Source organism: Radiomyces spectabilis (genome assembly GCF_025331425.1).
Source record: "Radiomyces spectabilis strain NRRL 2753 chromosome Unknown BYT42scaffold_3, whole genome shotgun sequence".
Classification (NCBI taxonomy): domain Eukaryota; kingdom Fungi; phylum Mucoromycota; class Mucoromycetes; order Mucorales; family Radiomycetaceae; genus Radiomyces; species Radiomyces spectabilis.
In genome coordinates, this window is record NW_026251928.1 from 161,732 (window position 1) to 179,415 (window position 17,684).

A 17,684-nucleotide genomic window follows, 5' to 3' on the forward strand; every position below is an offset into this window, starting at 1 on the left:
CGCCGCTTTGATAAATGATTTTGGCATGGATACCATCTTCTTTAAACTCTAGACGTGTCAAGAGATACATGAGCATTGTCTCCGTCAAAACCATATACGTCTTATTACACATCTGCAGAAAAACTTACCTGAACTGCTTTATCTTCATGTCTAAACTGCAAGAAAAGTGGAATAATTTTAGCTATAAAAAGTATAGTAAAGAAGTACAATACAACGACTTATCAAAAATAATAGGATAGCAGAGAAAGACAGATATTGTTGTTGATTTTCCAATTCCTGTTTAATAGATGACTCACCGTGTAACATTCTACCATGTATCTGATGACGTGTTCGCTAGATTTGGCAATGGGAAACGAGCTAATTCTCGAATTGGGTAAGAAAATAACATGTCAAATCAATCATACCTCTTTATCACTCACTTGTACTTTTAAAAACATCATGTCAAACGAACGTAGGCCCCCTCAAGTGCAATCCTCCCGACCAGTGCGTGTGCACCCAGTGCCTGCTCTTCCGATAATCTCCCGGGATTCAAGTGACGTAGCAGCATTGAAGCAGCGTGTGGCAGTTCTTGAGCGACTAGTCGCAGAAGGAGACCGTCCAAAGAAACGCTCCTCTGTCACCATCGACCATGCTGATTATAAGCTGAGAGTAAGCAGTGTACATAATATATCCAATTTGCTGATAAGAATCACTGACCGTTTCAAACAGAGGCTTATTCGTAAGCACTACGAAGCAAATTTTGCAAATGACCCAAACCTCTGCTTCGATTTGAATAAATTCGTCTTTGAGAAGCCAAATAAGAAGGTCGTGAAGGCCTTGCAGGATTACATCGCCAACATTTCCAGTGACGAGAGGGAGCCTGACTGGACTCCCGAATTCGTATACCAAAAGTGCCGCAGTTACCTGAATGGGCTGCGAAGTAAGGCAAAAAAAAGCCCCGAAGACCTCCAAAACGAAAGTCGCACCAATGCTACCCGGCAAAAACGGGATCGCGTTAGTATTCGAAACAATACAATCAAATTAAAAAATATGACTAACCTGAGTACCTGTGTAGAAATGCCAGGCCCGGCTCAATGCCTTCAGGGCAAATGAAGGCCTAACTACATCTTTCCCTGGGGCTGGAAAGCTCCTCGACAAGCGATTGATGTCTGACGAGGAGGACGTGAAGGACGAAGACGGTTTCGTCGTGAAGACAAAGGTGCTTCGGCCCAACTGGAGAAGTCCTCAGGTTAGCAAATCAGATTAAACCACTTGCATGAACGTCCCAAAGAATAACATGTATCTCCATAGGCAAATGCCTTTTTGGATGAGCTTTCAAAGCTCGCGGAAAAAGACAAGTTGACGCAGCAGAAGAAACGCGTCAAAGTAGTGCGTATTCCGAAAGAATATGTGCTGGTGGATCAGCACGTTGATGCAGAACTTTTGGAGGAGCTTCCCGATGAGGCGAAAAGACAATAAATACGTTTTTTTTTATAAGAAACTAAAACAACGCAAGTATTCAGTACCGATCCACTGCAATAACTGAAAAGTCAAAGGCATACACCACTTACTTTAGGGAATATATTACATGTTGACTTTTCGCAGTAAAGGAATGATGACGACGTTGTTATCGAGCCAGCTAGTGACTGCCACAGGTTGATATATACGATGCACAGGGAGGATGCACGTATTATCCATCTCGTCAAAATCGCGTCGCCAAACAGAAAGCCCAAGGTTGTCAAAGGAGGTGGGATTGTATGGTTGATACCAACGCACGAAAGCAAATGTATGTTTGAATTCGATGTCTTCGGTGCTATCATGCGTTGGTAATCGCTGGACATGTTGGAAATAATATTGCACCTCTCCAGGTCGCAGATAGTATCCACCATTGGCAGAACTAAAATACGCCTGGATGTGACGACCCCGACCCGTTCTCGCAGCTTCGCGGCTTCTGAACTCTTGGCCAAAGATTTGGGATCGTGCGTACTTCTGAATCCGGTCCATCACCATTCTCAAATGAATGTTGACCGAATCGGTCACCGGGCGGAATGGTAGCTGCAGGCGCTCGTAGTGGCTGTAGAGGCACCTGTAATGCATGGGATCCATTTTGACATACTGGCCGATGCCGAAGAGTATGACTGACTGAGGCAAAGCTTCATACCCCACAACACTATTAGCATTTTCAGGGTGGGCCAACTGGATGAACTCGTACGCATCAGCGACATCGTTCGTAGCGGTACTTGCGGTTGCCGCACCAATGTTTGGAAGAACGGCGTGCAATGCTCTACCAAACATTGGGTGGATCTCCAGGGCATCGCGAACCGAATGCAGCAATTGATCACCTAATTATAATTTCACATTAATTTCAAAATACCGAATGCAGATAGGGGAGAATTACCATAATATTGCTCTTGGTATTTGCGCATTATGGTGACCTCAAAGCCATCTTTGCTATTTGTTGCAAAGCTTTTCAGACACCCGTTCAGTCTCTCAAAACTAAACAACCAAAATGCGTAGACCGGGCCAAAGTCCAAGATGCTTTCCCGCAAATGCATATGCAAATGCATGTTGGGAGTGATTTCTTCGGTACCGTAACGCTGCTGGTAAGAATGGCAGAAATCACGCAGCAGTTCGTGCGCTTCATCTAGCTTGCTACGTTCGATGGCTGGTCTTGAAAGGAGTCTGTTCGCGTTCACAAACTTCATCCAGATCGTGAAGTCGGCTCCGATCAGCTTCTCTTTCAAGAGAAAAGGAGAAACTAGCACCCATGTGCGCCATTGGTCAGACGTCAGGTTGGCACACCCAGAGTTGACTTTGCCACTTGGCAGATCGTAGCCGGAAGGGAGAAGCATTCTGCCCAACTGATCTGCCATCGCCTGGAAATCCCGGTCGTTCAGCATGAGCTGGTCAGTATGGGGTTGCAGCGACGTCTTCCAAAGCCCCATACACCGCTTTGCGGTGCCCGAATACAGATTGTGCATTGGATCAACTACCGTACAACGGACAAGATCCAAATACTTCAGACGATGCAATTCTGAAAACCGGACACCGTTCAGCTTCTCTTGAGAAGCACGCTGCTGCAAGGTGGTGGCTGCCTTCCACTGTTTTGCCTCTTGCCTGTTTTCTGCAGCGCTGCCTCTCTCCCAACTATCAACGTCAAGGAAACCCGAGAAATCGCGTTGAAGGTGGTTACCGGGTACACCTGGGAATGAGCGTTTGCATTTGTAGCAAGCCCGAAATGACCCGATACCTATATATTAAACTTCAGATTTTTTTTTCATTAGGACGAATGTTGAATGATCTCATACCTGTGAAGCCTGAAACTTTTCGCGCTGCAGGTATGTCACATGCAACCATGAGGATCGCCGCACGAATGCGCTCATGATTGATGCTAATACCTACATACAGGTCTTCCAATTCATCGACGAGTGGGCGCAGATAATGATTTATCTGATGCGTCTTTGGCTCATGCGGCCCAGGGATCACACCGACGAGGATCACGTTCTCTGGCTTGAATCGTTGGGACCGGGGGAGGTTGTTCACTGCAAGATATATGGCACCAACAGAATGCATGCGACCTGTGTCAAATCCTGTAAGTTTATGAACATAAACCAAATCTAGTCCACCAACTTGTAGGCTTACCTGTGTCGAATTCTTGGAACCAATCTACGTTTAACGTCAGCAGGATGGATCGTTCATCATCCGCGAAGGTGTTATTCTCGACGTCTCTCACTTCATGCCACATCCGGCCGTCATAGACGTCGTAGAGCACGTCGGTATCCCCTCTGCGGATCCTCCACCCGTTGATTGCTTGTTGAAAGCCGTCGCGCGCAAACATCATCGCCAGGGTCGTTTTGACTGAGTTGTAAGCATACTCTTTGATGGGAGCAGCCTTGTTTCCGGACGTGAGTTTGAATAATCGGTTATTGCAAGGAGGACGTTGCGGAAAGTCACGATATTTGCACAAAAGATCATTGACAGGATCAGCAAATTCGTCCAACCGATACTGACTCATGCGAGTAGTATGGTGGCAAGACGGGCAAACGACAAACTTGATTACTCCTTGACCTTCCATTGACGAGCGGATGTGGTTGCGAAGGGTGGACACCTTTGCAGGAAGCCAAAAAGGAGCGCCACAGTAATCGAGCAAGGCGTTCAGGAAAAGGATGAGCAGTTCCATAGCCGACTCAGAAGTGTACCGCAGCTGAAAGAACACCAGAAATACTGCGATGAGCAAGTACATGGGATTCACTGTGGATTCGACTGCTTCTTCCTCCTCTTGCAAAACGACTTCATTCCGGAGATAGTCATCATCGGCACCAGATTCGAGGAAACCGTCGACATCGGTAGGCAGATTTTCGGAATCAACGATCTCTCCTGCGTCGTCCACAACGAGCTCTCCGAAAACAGCATCATCGGAGTCAAAAGGTACGTTACTGGTGATAACGACGTCGTCCATTTCGTACTCCATGTTGAAGTCATCGTTTGTCACCGGTTCAGGTTCATTGTCTGTTTTCGACGGGGTAAATAAAATAAAACTACTAGGTCTCTTGCAGCACTATGATTTTTTTTACCTTGACTGGCGAGCAAAGGAGAAATGCCTCTGTTAGCAAGATGTTCACGCACAGTGCGAGGTTGCTGCTTCACAAAAAACAATTTGCCCTTGACAAGCTTAGTGCACTTTGCGCAATGGCAAGGACCGTATTGGTAAGAGATTGAGCCGGACATCTTAATTGAAGCGATAATTAAGTAAAGACTTTCAAAATAGAGGGAAAAAGTTAAAGAAGCTTTTTTATTTTTTGGACAACAAAAATAAACACCGAAAAAAGAGATGGTGATCTGTCTTTGATAAGCCATTAAGATGGTATGAGTGACAAGTGCATGATATGATTGATTCATCATTGAGTAAGCATTTGAATTAGGAAGCAAGCCAATATCCAAAAATAAGCTCAAGTATCCATGACGACGACACCATACTGAAGAAAAAAACGCACACTAAAAAAAGGGGGGGGGAATAGGTGGGGTAAACATTGACCAATCACAATCGCAGCTCCAGAACATGGCAATGCAAAGCAGTTTTTACCGGTAAAAACGCCGGTAAATTTTTGTTAAATTTTACCGGTAAAACGGTAAAAACAGCTAATTATGTGTAGTGTCGTTTTTACATTTTGTATTGCACCGTTTAGCAACTCCAATTTAACTAAAAAACGACGTCACTATGTCCGAGTGGTTAAGGAGTGTGACTAGAAATCACATGGGCTCTGCCCGCACAGGTTCAAATCCTGTTGGTGACGACATCTTTTACTTTTTTGTTTTTGTCGATCAGAAACTTGGAATTTTCTTTTTGCAATTGTTTGCAAGAGCAGTTTCTCATAGCTTTATGGGTTGGTAGGGATATGTTGAAGCAAAGCTAATTTTTTTTTTACCAGGTTTAAAGATCACACTGCCGTCGGTAGGTTATCGTCTGCAAAACAGTGTGATGATGAATGTCATTCATGGTTTTCGGTCGTAGCGAGAAAGGAGGGAATCAGAGAAATTAGAGAACAGTGAAAGATAATGTCATAACGCTATAACGCTATAACGCGGTATCTGATCGTTCTGCTTCATTGTGTAGTAGCTCTTTTTTTCATTTTCCATAACCTTCAATTATTCAGAGTCACTTGCGTCAATAAATATTGAATATGACAAGCACTTGTAGGCCAATTTTTCGAACAGAGATTCTCCAACATGTAATGCTCAATGTGGCTTTGGTGGAAGTACAACAATAGGTTCTTTCTGCCATCAATTTACAGTTTGCCTTGTGTACAATTTCGAATGTGCCTCTAATACAATCTATTTTTCCTTCTTGAACTGAACTTCGATGTTGGAAATCCCGACAGGTTCATTGGACTAAGACAACCGGGCGTTAACCAAAGAGTAGCTTTATCAAAGGAAATATTTCATCTTTACCTTTTCATCGTATTCGGCCCATTCGCCTTCGCACAAATCAATATCCTCGAAAGGAGTGCCCGATTCTGCACCCTTTGCTCTCCAAGGATCCTACGCATCAAAATTCCATGTTATCGAACTGCCGCAACGCATCATATCCATGACAACTTACTCTAGGAGAGAAATCAACGAGCTCCAATCCGCGGCAATCGAATGTGGCCAGTTTTTGAAATTTTCCATTTTGTTCGATCTGGTACGATTGAATTTTCGCATTCGGTTCAAATTCTAGACAGGTCTATTAGTGTCATATGCATGAGTCAACCGGTACCTAGATAAAGCTTACGGGCTGTTGATTCGCGTTTACAGAACTTGCAGCGCATGACGAGGTTTGCAGTTCCTCGTGAGCCAGACATATCATAAGAATCCTATACAAAATCATTCGATACGGTGGTTCGAATCAAGGCATCATCACAGTGCAACTTGCCTGTCGGTTAAATGAGATCCAGGACTGATCAACTTCGTGACAGCTTCCACATTCAACCTAAACGCCATTTCGTCATTCGGGAGCTTGATTTGAGACCGCATTTACTCTCAACTTACCTTGAAGTGCCATTCGTAATTATCGACTGGAGTGAGATCTGTTACGTTCTCAAGATCAGCTTTGATATAGAGACCCAATTTCTGCGGGATCATATATCAGTAACCATCCCAGAAAAGCATGATTTGTCATAAGCATACCATAGCAATTCAACTTGAAGATGTAGGATCTGTGCAGCATGCGCGTCAATGAATCCAAAAATTTGATGCGGAATCTTAATTCATTTTTTCCGGAAATCATTTTCGTTTATCCAGGAAACGCGACCTACGATGAATCGTCCCGGAAGAATTTCCCTCCACTTGATCAATTCCATAAACCATTGGTTATACAGTACGTTGAATTTTTGATAAGGGCATTTCAAGACCAATGTATCAATCTATTTTACCGAAGAGTATTTTTTTTCCAGCTATGCATCATCGTACTCTAGGATACAGTCTTGCTGCACAACGGTTCCCGCAGTTACGTCGTTCCCATACAAAGCAGCGGCACCACATTTTCATCACCGAGGCCCAATTCAAAACTGAAGAATAATTGCACAGGTAGATAGCGAGTAATATCACAATGCAAAATACAGCCGAAAGCACTGCCACGATCAACTCACGGATAGGTTTACTCATTATCCTTTTTTTTTTCAGTAACTTGACTTTTAAAGACAACACTCTACCACAGATATAATGCAGAGCATCTTATACACGGTAACTGATTAGGGGTATGTAGTTCCCTGGATGACTCATAAAAGATTCGAGAGTATCAAATCAGGATCATACATTTCCAGTCTTTGCAGATCAGATAAACAGCACTCTTGTCGTGGGGCAGCATATATATCTTCATTATAACGTTGGTCTCGAAGTTCCATACTCGTCAGCGCTATCTTTTCGGGATTATTCTAAATTTTTATTACAGATACATTCCATGAGAGGACGATGCTACAGGCGGACACAAGTTTCATTAAGGGTAAAAACGAAGTACACCCATTGAGTTCCAAGTTTTCGAGAACGGGTGTCGGTATGGCAAAGAGTAGAAAATCAATCCAATCGACGCCTCTTGCACTTTTCGGTCTTGAGAAAACGTCTAGCAGTCATTTTTAGTATATCTATCGTGCATACACCTCATATAACTAAGGAAATTACCGCGCATTGTACCATCTAAGCCCAATGGCAAACTCTGTATTGATCCAGTCATAGCTTTTCCGGTTGCACATTGTTGCTGAGGAGTCAATACAGACGGTGTTTCTGCATTAAAGTGTTCTCTCTTGAAGATTGCACATATCTGCCGAGCAATATTCTGACCAAGCAAATGCAGTTTCATCCAGTCCGAAAAATAGTGCACCATAGATTGTGGCCAATGTTGAGAAAGGAGTCGCTTTGGATATGCCATGAGTCTAAGAGCACGGATCAGTCGCTTTGTTAGATACAGTAGGTTTAGGTAGTGATTTTACCGTGGACCGTCCTTCGAAATAAAGGCTGTTTCACCTTTCCATAAGCCAAGACCTTGTGTAGACCACCAATTTTGCCCAGGCTACAAGATTCTTCAATGCTTCGCTCTTCATGAAGCTCGGTACATCCAGGAAATAACGCCCTTGACCTCATCCCTTGGGGCTCAGCAGCGAAACTGATGGTATGTAACACATGCGACATCCACATACAACGAATTGTGGCCGCTGTGATAGATTAAGTCGGCCACACCAGGGATGTCACCGGACGCGAGCATTAAATGAACATGCAGATTGATATCAGGATGGTTTGCAATTCGCAACACCATGCCGTCAATTGACAGCTGTCTTAGCTCTATGATCAATGGTGCAAGGAAAGAATGTAGATCCTTTGGTTTCCGAGGCCCAGGAATCACAGCTACTTAACAGCATGTTCTTCAGCTTGTACCTATAGACACATTGCTGCTCTTTAGGCCATCGTCAACCAAATTCTTCAAAGCATTTCATTACCTTTCTGATCTAGGTAGGTTCAATACCACAAGCTGAACGATGGTCATGCATATATGGCTGCGTTGGAGCGGCGCAAATCTATCGACGTATAAGGCGACAGCAATGTCATAAACCCCCGGGAATAAATCCTCATATTCTTGGAATATTTCACCATCGAAGAAATCGGTTAGTTCATCTTCAACTCGCCGGTGGTACGTTTCCTCGAACATTCGGCGATACAACGTTAACTAACATGGCTCCAAGAAGTTCACTCAACGATAGGTATCGCATCGTGGCTGCTGGTTGTAAAATTGCTGTTGTCGTTACCCTCGTAGCATGACGTTGAGCAATGGATACAAGCTGTCTCTCCATCCTCCGTAAATAACATACAGCCGTGTCGACAGACATCAATATTATGGCTATTGACCGGGAATAGCTGAGTCATCCTCTTGTTGGTCAAATGCACCGAATCGAAGGGTTTGGTGACTACGATACGAATGATAAACATCGGCTGCCCGTAATTGAACGCTCAGTAGCATAATAACAAATCATACCTGTACTATTATTACAGTTGTTGCAAAATTGATCTCCTCTTCATGAAGCTGTCGAGAAGCGCCCGCTTTCTGCATTATATTGGATAAACGATTATGCCAATGGTCGTCATAAGTGATTTGCGGCAGGTCAGCGTGATCAATTATTTTCACGCCATTGTGTTCATGCGACAGATTTTGGTGAATATCAACCACAATCTCAGTCGCAGAATTCGAATCGCCCTTATTTTTGATCAGCAAAGTAGCTATCTATCAAGTCGGCATTATAATCCTCTCCACTGTCACTAGCGGGCGAGTAAGAGGTTATCGAAAGAGCCAAGGTGTTGATCGGAGTAATAACCCGTATCCATCGATATTGTCACCCTATCGTCAACTGCTGTCGTAATCTATGGCTGATGATAAGATTATATATGACATATTGTTCCAAGAAACATTGTAAAAGCTTGGCTATTCAAAAGCAATACCTGTCAGTTTGAGAAAAGAAATCGTCATATGCCGCTTTGATCGAGCTCTGTGTTATTCGGTTTATCTGTAGCAGATCTCTGTCGCGACTGATTTCCGTGTTCGATTCATTCTCGAAGCAAAATTGTCTGTAGCAACGTAAAGTTTTTTTTTCAGTTCGTAATGAGGTTGAAGGAAATGGGCAGTTTGGGTTTATGATAATGGGTGGGAAGAGGGTGGCACGTAACGCGTCGGGTTGCAGATTGATTGTGTTTAAAATATTTTGTCAAAGTCGGACGTTTTAATCTTCCCCGTGCACTCATTTTCAAATCATTGAGTGGGCCCAACTTTACGGAAGAAATTATCAACAGACTCGAGCGAATTGACAAAAGTCTTGATGAAAGATAAATTCGAGCTGTACAAGACGCTGAACGACATAACCCAGTTTCTCGTTAGGACAGGGACTGCATGCCCGAAGCGATAGGGTAATGCACTAATCATATCGGAAGATCTTCTTCTCATGCCACTTCAAGCTCCGTCAGTGCAGCATGTTCTGGCAGTCACCGGGTCATTTACCAAAGGTGGGGCTAAAGTTTGCCGTGGGAAAATAAGATGCAGCAGGGCGTCTACAAAAGTTTGACTGAATCGCTTTCGATCTTTCTTTATTCTTTACTTCCAGTTTTTATAATGATCTACTCTAAGGTAGCTACCCAGGCTCTTCGCTTGTCCTCGACCATGCACCGCGCCAATGCCGCCCGATGCCTTTTCTCAACATCCGCAGGTAAAGTCCGCGTCAGGCCATGCATATTGTTCATGAAACTAAGTATGGGAGCATTTTTTAGTCACCGTATGTAATGAATTGCTGAAATAAAGGAAGAAGGGATATCAGCGTAACTTGGTTTCTGTTATGAGCATAGATGGATCGCCAAACTGCCATTGGATTCATTGGCCTGGGACAAATGGTAATTAATCTTCTTTCAAGCATTGCTTATACTGGCCTGTATTATTTATCACACGCTTTTTAGGGACATGGAATGGCTAAAAACCTGGCCGAAAAATCCAAAAGAGAATTGTATATCTATGATGTGAATCCTGGTGCCGTGGAAAGGTTCTCCAAGGAGTATCCCGGCGTTAAGCCAGCATCGTGCCCTGAAGAAATTGCTGAAAAGGCGTCCACTGTTATAACCATGCTTCCTGAATCACAACATGTTCAAAACGTTTACCAATCGCTTTCAAAGACTATTGACGAAAGTAGCGTACTGATTGATTCTAGCACAATTGAAGCAAGTGTCGCGCGTGAACTAGCCGAGAATGTGATGAGCAAAAAGGCTAAAGCCTTCGATGCTCCCGTTAGTGGAGGTAAATACTGAGCAGAAGTAGGGTAAAATTCAATAGCGACCTGCTTATCTTATGTTCTTTAAATAGGTATCATTGGTGCAGAAGCAGGCACACTCACGTTCATGGTAGGCGCTCCTTCCCTGGAAGGGTTTGGAGCGGTCAAACCCATTTTAGAGTGGATGGGACGTAATGTGGTTTATTGTGGTGACAACGGCACAGGACAAGTGGCAAAATTGTGTAATAATATGTTGCTTGGTATTTCGATGATTGGTGTCTCGGAAGCTATGCTGCTTGGCACGCGTCTTGGTATGGATCCTCACCTCTTGGCTTCTATCATTAACGCTTCTTCGGGGCGATGCTGGAGTTCAGATACCTACAATCCTCACCCTGGCGTGATTCCCGGAGCTCCTGCCACCCGCAACTATACAGGCGGTTTTAGCAACAAGTTAATGGCAAAGGATTTGAGACTCGCTATGAAAGCCGCTCAGCAAGCTAGCAATAACCCTACTTTGGGTGCCACTGCTGCTCAAATTTACAACGAACTGGCTGTCACAAAAGATTTCGATAGCCTTGATTTTTCAAGTGTTTACCAGGTAAATTCACATAATCCACAAGGAAAAAAAACCAAGGCGTGTTTTGGTCACTAAAAATGTTTTTTCCAGTGGTTGGGATCCATCCAGCAAGGCAACACAACTCACACTACCGAACCCAAGAAAGAAACTACTGCGTAGAGAACATGCACGTTATAAAGTATCCTCAGAGAGGACAAACGAAAAATTGGCAGTTATTTCTTCTGTTGGATTGTCTCTTTCTTTTTGATATCCAGAAAATTATTTTGGGTAGCGCATTTCGTATAACTAAACATACACTTTCCTTTGAACGTTTGCAGCAGTCTTTGCTTGATGAGTCGTTAATGCTGGCAGCTTGTTGCGCTTCAGCAGGAGCAGAGCAAATACGTTATGGAAACGACAAGTCACTAGTACACATATCCTTATGAGAGAAGCAGGAATATATCTCAATGGAGAAATCTGGCAACGGTGCTGCTTCAACAATATTGATATTCACAGAAGGATCGGGATTGATGACAGCGAAACCGTCATAAGCTGTATATGAGTGAGGGTGATATCTGAACGGGCATCCAATTTTCTGGCTTGATTTACCCATAATGATGCGATCGGGGCCTCTCCATCCCCCTTATCATCCTCCTTGACTTCTGCGACTTTATTGGTTCTACATGGACTACCTTGCCTGCAAGCAAACAAGAATTCGCGCTTGCTGGATTCATTGGCGTTGAGTGTCATACGACGCTGGAAAGTTACATCGACATCGGCAGCTAGTATTCGCGCGAGGCTAATTCACCGTTTTAGTTCAGTTGCACAAGATCGTTAAAAGTTCTGGTGGTAGCATTCGAAGCAGTAGCCTTGGTCACGCTCAAGTTTGGTGACAGATTTCTTTTCTCAGGAAAGGAATGATCTCAATCTTCAGCACCGAGTCATTTCATATCCACGCGCCAGAGCGTGCACTCCAAAGTTCTTTGGCGTGACTGTCACGCCAAATGATGAAGTGCGCATGCTGCGGTGTGCGCATATACGCCTAATCTCTTTCATTCCACCTTTTCATGTCAAACAAAAATCGACTCACGTTGGGACAAGCGAGCTGCCTTGTTTTAGGCCTGCCTCCTACACCAGAGAACAGGAAATCCAGTAAAGAATGGTTCAAAAGCTCTCCACTTGCTGTTACGTTCAAGGATGATGACAATCCATTGGAACCCATTGCGATCGGCAAGGCCGTGAAACAGCAAAACGTTTTCCGGTTCCATGACTATCCTGAGACACCATCAACGAGCCGCGAAAATTCACCCGAACCAGAGTCCGAGAGCAGCGGGAGCTCAACTGAGGAGGAAGAAGCCGGTAAGATATTTGATTGCCGTTATTTTATTCGTTTGTTATTGTGTGCTTACGCCAACCATAGCAGCATTCAACATGCACTCCGTTGTGAATCAACTGAAAGCATACATTTCCTTGGAGGAACCGGTGAACCCAGAATTATTCGACAAGAAGTTTGTCACCTCCGACGTCATCAAGGACATTATAACCCACCATTTCCATGTGCAAGTCACAACGGAAACAGTCAGTCACTGGATTGGACGGGACGGATGGCTAGGAAGTACGACTAGACACAGAATCAACGGAAAAGTTGAGCGTGGAAGGTGGGCTTATGTAATGAAAACGAAGTTCCAAGGTGCGTAATAGATCTTGTCTTGGGCGGGTTTATGTCTGTAACTTGTTTTACGTTTGCAGATTACATACAAAGGGACCGTGTGAGCTCCCATAAAAAGTACCTGAAATATCTTAAGAAAGCTGGCGCGGATCTCGTAACGGTCGGCTACGCGCGCAAATCGCCGGGAAAAGAATCGTGCGCCGTCAGAGTCCGCTGTTTGCAACTCATGATCAACAAATTGCGGACAAGGTACCGATGTGCCAAAATCTTCGTCTCACCCTCATGTTATGCCTACGACCGGTTCGACGAGAGGGACCTGAAAGACGAACCAGATATCATAAATAACCTTAAATTCATCAAAGGAACCATGCAAGGTAAGAATTCCACGGTCTATTTCGTATAGGGTAAGACATAAGTAATCCGTACTTGTTATCCACAGACCTCATTGTCCGTTTAAACACGAAGCAGCAGCCTATACGTTTAGTCATCCTTGACTATGCAGGTCTTTCAACAAACGTTTCCGATATCCACCATTTTATCAAGTAAGCATGGTCCTTATCCCTCCTCAAGTCAAAAACAAGTTCTGAATGAATCTTTAGAAAATACAGACAAATACGAGAAATTGTCGTTGAAACAGAGAATGGTATTGATATCATACCACGACATAACCTTCTGAAAAAAGAAGAGGAGAGAAAAAAATTCGACTGCCGAAAAGCACCGGTAAAGCGTGGTGCTTAAATAAATTTATTTCCGTTGCTGTACTTCACCTCGTTCTTATACAGGTCGCTCTTGACTCGGCCTCGAACTTCGCGTTGGCGTAATTTTTTGGTGGGGGAGCGGAGCTCCAGGATTTTATTTGCTGCGCACGTCGCATGAACAGTGTGCAGTAGATGTATAGAAAAAGTAGAGGGACGGGAGGATATTGACTAGTGAGCAAATGATCCAGACGAGCGGCAGTAGTGAAAGAGAGTTCGTAGCGAACGGCCAGAAGGAGAAACAACCAAAAGTGATGTCAGAGGGAACACGGGGGTTGAAATAATACTTTTGGTCAGGTACACCTGTTCTAGCGCTCGATACAGTCACGACGGAGTTGGGCAAACTCTATTGATGAGAACAGAAAGCAAAAAGGTCACGAACTGGCAGAACCATCATCGAGCTTAAAATGATTTCGCCTTTCTTGTCTGTGCATCCAAAAATATTCCAATGGTCCAATATAATATTGTTTCATTCAGGCTATGGTAATCGTTACGGAATTCACTGATCACTTCATATCCACCAAGATCTCAGTCGTTGTCATTGCCCAGTGGTCCACCGTGCTTAGTAAAACATATTTATCGTCGCCTATCGGCCATGCTCGAAAATTCCAAAGGCTGATCCTTTGTCAAATCGCTCCGATATGCTTTCGCATTCCAATACACCATGGCAAGCAGTCTATTACCAGTATTTTCCGTCAAAACCAAATTAGTACGGATACGCTGCCCAGTAAACACCGATCAGACCCAACGTTTCCGTAGCGCACTCGAAGATGACGAAAGAAGTGAAACCGTTTATGACACTGTTCGAACAGCCTTCTAGTAACCCCACTTTCTCATGCGCAAGAAATTGCATCGATGACCAATATGGCTATTACTGTTCGAGGATCGTGTACACTTATTCCAGAAGTCACCGCAGGAATTTAAAAGTTGCCAGAAATCGCAAATTATGAAAAAAAGAAACCAAAAAACCAAAAAAGAATGGCAATACAAAAAAAAAAGACGTAAGAAAACATCACATCGAAACCAAAGAGTTGAATTTAGTTGAAACATAGAGGAAGAGAATGGATGTTAGTTTTCGAAGCATTATATCTACTTTCTGCGATAACCTACCAATTAAGTGTATTTCGGATAAGAGTGGCGATAACCGCTCTGGATCAATTAAGACGACGTCGCGTTCTTGGCTGCTGTGGTTCTTCTTCTCTTCGACGTCTTGAAGATCCACCTCGGCGAAACCTCTTCGATACAGTAACATGAGTTCGAAGCCTGCGTAGGATATGAACCATGTTCAAGCAAGCTGCCACGTCGCGGTTCCACAAACTAATTCAAATCCTTAGCTTTGCATGGTCCCTCGTACAAGTTTGATTGGTACATCTTAACCGAAATGAAAATATTATTAGTAATTTGCTTAAGGTTTTTTTCTTTGGCATGAAATGCGTAACCCTACCTTAGAAGACTATGGCAAAGAACCAAAGAATTTTGTTATCGTCGGTAAGGTCGTGGATTTGGAACTAGTTTAAATGACTTGAGGCTTTCCGTACGGCAGGTCGGGCAACACTTGCTGGTTTTGAACTCGTCAATAACCAGGACGCGGAATCCATGCTTCACCAAAAGTCTCCTAAAACCCACAGATTGGCTCATGGTACGTGTTTGGAGCAGACCAGTACGGCGTATTCACCAAAAGTATCGGTCAAATCTCGGATGAGCTGTTGATTTGCCTTTTTCTCGTTGATATATGTGCAGAGCCGAAGTTTCCGGAACAACAGATTCTCGATGGCATAGTTCGTGATGGGTCTCCGTAGAATTCATTCAAGACCTGGGATTGATCGGATTGGTCTCGAGGTAGACGACATATCGTCGATGGAGACAATGCGGCTCGAGTGTTGCGATAGGACCTATTCGGCTTCAAGAACTTTAGGAGCTTGGGCTTTGAGATATTGCAAGATTCGACGGTACGTTTTGGTCTTGCCACATCTTTTCTTGGTGCTGCTTCGTATCAGAACTTGATGGGCTCCGTCTTGGTAAAGTCTTCGTGTATACAAAACAACATCTCTTCTTCCTGGATCCATCACGACACATTGACCCGACATGGCTTAGAGCTCGTGAACGGCCAGGTCGGTAACATACTTGCTGACTTCTTTCACTGTGGTGAACCTTGTCATGTATCTTCCTTGTCGATCGAACCTCTTCTTCAGAACGGTTAACCCCTACACCGTAGATTTGGACGGTGCCACGGAATTGAAGCTCACCATCTCCTCCTGGTTACTGGGGCATCTAAATTGACCACCTAGCTCCAATAAGAGAGCTTGTCAGCCTCACTCACCCGGTTTTGCCCCATGATGTTTTGGCACAGGACTTTGCTCTCGATCTGGACATAGCAGGGTGACCATGAGCGCCGGAGATGAAAGCAATTGAAGAAACGCTGCCCAAGTGGGGAGAAAAGTCGAATCAGTTGATTGAAAGCTTCGAAATGGTTATCCAGATGGACCTTGACATCGTAATAGATGTTGTCTTCACCAAACCGATAGTCTCTATCGTAAGCGTCCAAGCAGACTGGAGGGCGTTGTAAGCGTTCATGTAGATAGGGAGATTCTGAGGGATGGTCTCTCTATTCACCGATCGGCTCTTGATCGCCTCATTGAATTTTCTCGCGGGGACGATGATTAGTTGATGGATTCGATCTTCTTGCAAACCCTGAGCAACTAGTACGCGTCGCATCTCTGCTTTCCGTGGCGAACATCCAGCAAGACATTGACGGCACGGCGAAGGTGTTGTCCAAATCTCATCTGCACATTGTTCATGTAGGCAACATAGATCTTGGCATCTCCATATAAAGCTGTTTGTTGAGCGAACTTGAAGCTAGGTCGTCTGTACCCGGTGATCTCGAGATATTCGTCCAAGTGGTGGCCAAATTGAGCTCGAAACAGGCCAGTTCTTCGACCAGCCTCTCTTCGCCCATAGTCCCCCTAATGAGAGCCAGACTTCAGCAAAAAACTCTCTGTTGAGGTACTCTCGTATATCTTCCGTTGGTAGCAGTCGGGGGAAGATGAATTTGGAGAGGCATGGAAAGTGGTATAATGAACGATCTCCACAAAATCATGAAGAGCGTCAAGGTACTGTTCGTCCCAACCAAGACCGAAGATGGAGCACCGACAGCCAAGATGCGGTCACCAAAAGCAAGAGAGACAGTGTCATCGACATACCTCCCGGAGTGCCTGGCAGCTCTTCGTCCATGGAGCTGATCGATTTGAAAAAAATAAAATACTGGAAATCATGCTTAGAAGTAAAATCACAACTCTAAGGCGGGAAGGAGACTTACGGCCTCCTTGTTGAAGTGGTTGTTCTCTTTTAGAAAGGGCGAAAAATGGAGAAGGATGTCGTTAAAGATGTAAAGAACAGAAGTGGATGCTTGAGGAAAGCGCTAGAAAGATGGATTTTTTTAATGATGATTCTTCAAGTGCTTTTATAAGCGATGACGGAACCTTATTCGTTGTGCACAATAAATGTACGATCTATGGGGAAATGATTGGATCGGCGTTCTTACAATAAACACGGATAAATTTCATAGTTTTAAGAGCTGCTGTGTATCAAATATAAGCTCCTTTAGATACGTAATCTACCTCTCTACTGGATAAAGAATAGACTAGAACGGAATACAACATGAGAGCGAAGACAGCAAAAAGCAGATAGGGACAGGTGTTTTGTTCGGATATTCCTCAGTTTTCATAAAAAAAAAAGCAAGGCCTGAAAATTTAACAAAGAATCTGAGTCAAAGCGAGAACTGGAACAAAGAAAATTGATGAATGATGATAAGAGGCTAATCATTCCCATCACCAGAATTGATTGTATGAAATAAAAAATGCTCCGTTAATAGCAATGCCGCCACTATCACCGCCTTCAGCATTATTATAAGATGAGATCGTGTACGCGTAGAGGAATATGATTGTCGTAGCCTT

The 17,684-nt window shown here is 44.0% G+C and overlaps 7 protein-coding genes and 1 non-coding gene across 8 annotated transcripts; 4 read left to right on the forward strand and 4 right to left on the reverse strand.

Moving 5' to 3' along the window:
• The first annotated feature begins 98 nt into the window (after positions 1-98).
• BYT42DRAFT_217253 (uncharacterized protein) lies at positions 99-1,494 on the forward strand. Its single transcript, XM_051562577.1, has 3 exons — positions 99-993; positions 1,055-1,228; positions 1,291-1,494. Exons 1-3 carry the CDS (start codon positions 313-315, stop codon positions 1,456-1,458), a joined length of 1,023 nt encoding a protein of 340 aa, XP_051425810.1. The 5' UTR covers positions 99-312; the 3' UTR covers positions 1,459-1,494.
• A 3,697-nt stretch (positions 1,495-5,191) lies between these two features.
• Positions 5,192-5,273, forward strand: BYT42DRAFT_t33. Its single transcript has one exon. It is a non-coding gene; the product is annotated as a tRNA-Ser (tRNA).
• A 406-nt stretch (positions 5,274-5,679) lies between these two features.
• On the reverse strand, positions 5,680-6,683 carry BYT42DRAFT_597211 (uncharacterized protein). The gene is made up of 7 exons (XM_051570944.1): positions 6,646-6,683; positions 6,508-6,588; positions 6,392-6,448; positions 6,251-6,332; positions 6,080-6,192; positions 5,929-6,018; positions 5,680-5,868 (listed from the first exon to the last, which is right to left on the reverse strand). Exons 1-7 carry the CDS (start codon positions 6,646-6,648, stop codon positions 5,812-5,814), a joined length of 483 nt encoding a protein of 160 aa, XP_051425811.1. The 5' UTR covers positions 6,649-6,683; the 3' UTR covers positions 5,680-5,811.
• Positions 6,684-10,075: 3,392 nt separating this feature from the next.
• Positions 10,076-11,651, forward strand: BYT42DRAFT_558582 (3-hydroxyisobutyrate dehydrogenase). Its single transcript, XM_051567010.1, has 4 exons — positions 10,076-10,199; positions 10,261-10,380; positions 10,444-10,777; positions 10,844-11,651. The coding sequence occupies exons 2-4, from the start codon at positions 10,336-10,338 to the stop codon at positions 11,401-11,403; spliced, it is 939 nt and encodes a 312-aa protein (XP_051425812.1). The 5' UTR covers positions 10,076-10,199; positions 10,261-10,335; the 3' UTR covers positions 11,404-11,651.
• A 723-nt stretch (positions 11,652-12,374) lies between these two features.
• Positions 12,375-13,522, forward strand: BYT42DRAFT_543383 (uncharacterized protein; the record flags this gene model as incomplete). Its single annotated transcript, XM_051565686.1, has 4 exons — positions 12,375-12,666; positions 12,728-12,997; positions 13,057-13,350; positions 13,416-13,522. The coding sequence occupies 4 exons, from the start codon at positions 12,375-12,377 to the stop codon at positions 13,520-13,522; spliced, it is 963 nt and encodes a 320-aa protein (XP_051425813.1).
• Positions 13,523-15,073: 1,551 nt separating this feature from the next.
• Positions 15,074-15,370, reverse strand: BYT42DRAFT_558601 (uncharacterized protein; the record flags this gene model as incomplete). The annotated part of the gene is made up of 1 exon (XM_051567011.1): positions 15,074-15,370. A coding segment is annotated over one exon (160 nt), but the record flags the coding sequence as incomplete, so codon positions are not given.
• Positions 15,371-16,084: 714 nt separating this feature from the next.
• BYT42DRAFT_484421 (uncharacterized protein) lies at positions 16,085-16,276 on the reverse strand (the record flags this gene model as incomplete). The annotated part of the gene is made up of 1 exon (XM_051563734.1): positions 16,085-16,276. A coding segment is annotated over one exon (192 nt), but the record flags the coding sequence as incomplete, so codon positions are not given.
• A 154-nt stretch (positions 16,277-16,430) lies between these two features.
• On the reverse strand, positions 16,431-17,455 carry BYT42DRAFT_602633 (uncharacterized protein; the record flags this gene model as incomplete). The annotated part of the gene is made up of 3 exons (XM_051571056.1): positions 17,349-17,455; positions 17,048-17,149; positions 16,431-16,694 (listed from the first exon to the last, which is right to left on the reverse strand). The coding sequence occupies exons 1-3, from the start codon at positions 17,388-17,390 to the stop codon at positions 16,431-16,433; spliced, it is 408 nt and encodes a 135-aa protein (XP_051425816.1). The 5' UTR covers positions 17,391-17,455.
• Positions 17,456-17,684: the final 229 nt, after the last annotated feature.

What these genes read in the sequence shown, in the direction of transcription:
- BYT42DRAFT_558582 (XM_051567010.1), top strand. Translation starts at nt 10,336, where the DNA reads ATGGATCGCCAAACTGCCATTGGATTCATTGGCCTGGGACAAATG. An exon ending in TCATTGGCCTGGGACAAATG is followed by an intron (nt 10,381 to 10,443) that starts GTAATTAATCTT and finishes CACGCTTTTTAG; the next exon opens with GGACATGGAATGGCTAAAAA. An exon ending in CGATGCTCCCGTTAGTGGAG is followed by an intron (nt 10,778 to 10,843) that starts GTAAATACTGAG and finishes TTCTTTAAATAG; the next exon opens with GTATCATTGGTGCAGAAGCA.
- BYT42DRAFT_597211 (XM_051570944.1), bottom strand. An exon ending in GGATCTCATTTAACCGACAG is followed by an intron (nt 6,333 to 6,391) that starts GCAAGTTGCACT and finishes GATTTTGTATAG; the next exon opens with GATTCTTATGATATGTCTGG. An exon ending in GGGCCGAATACGATGAAAAG is followed by an intron (nt 5,869 to 5,928) that starts GTAAAGATGAAA and finishes CGGTTGTCTTAG; the next exon opens with TCCAATGAACCTGTCGGGAT.
- BYT42DRAFT_217253 (XM_051562577.1), top strand. Translation starts at nt 313, where the DNA reads ATGTATCTGATGACGTGTTCGCTAGATTTGGCAATGGGAAACGAGCTA. An exon ending in CCCGGCAAAAACGGGATCGC is followed by an intron (nt 994 to 1,054) that starts GTTAGTATTCGA and finishes GTACCTGTGTAG; the next exon opens with AAATGCCAGGCCCGGCTCAA. An exon ending in CCAACTGGAGAAGTCCTCAG is followed by an intron (nt 1,229 to 1,290) that starts GTTAGCAAATCA and finishes GTATCTCCATAG; the next exon opens with GCAAATGCCTTTTTGGATGA.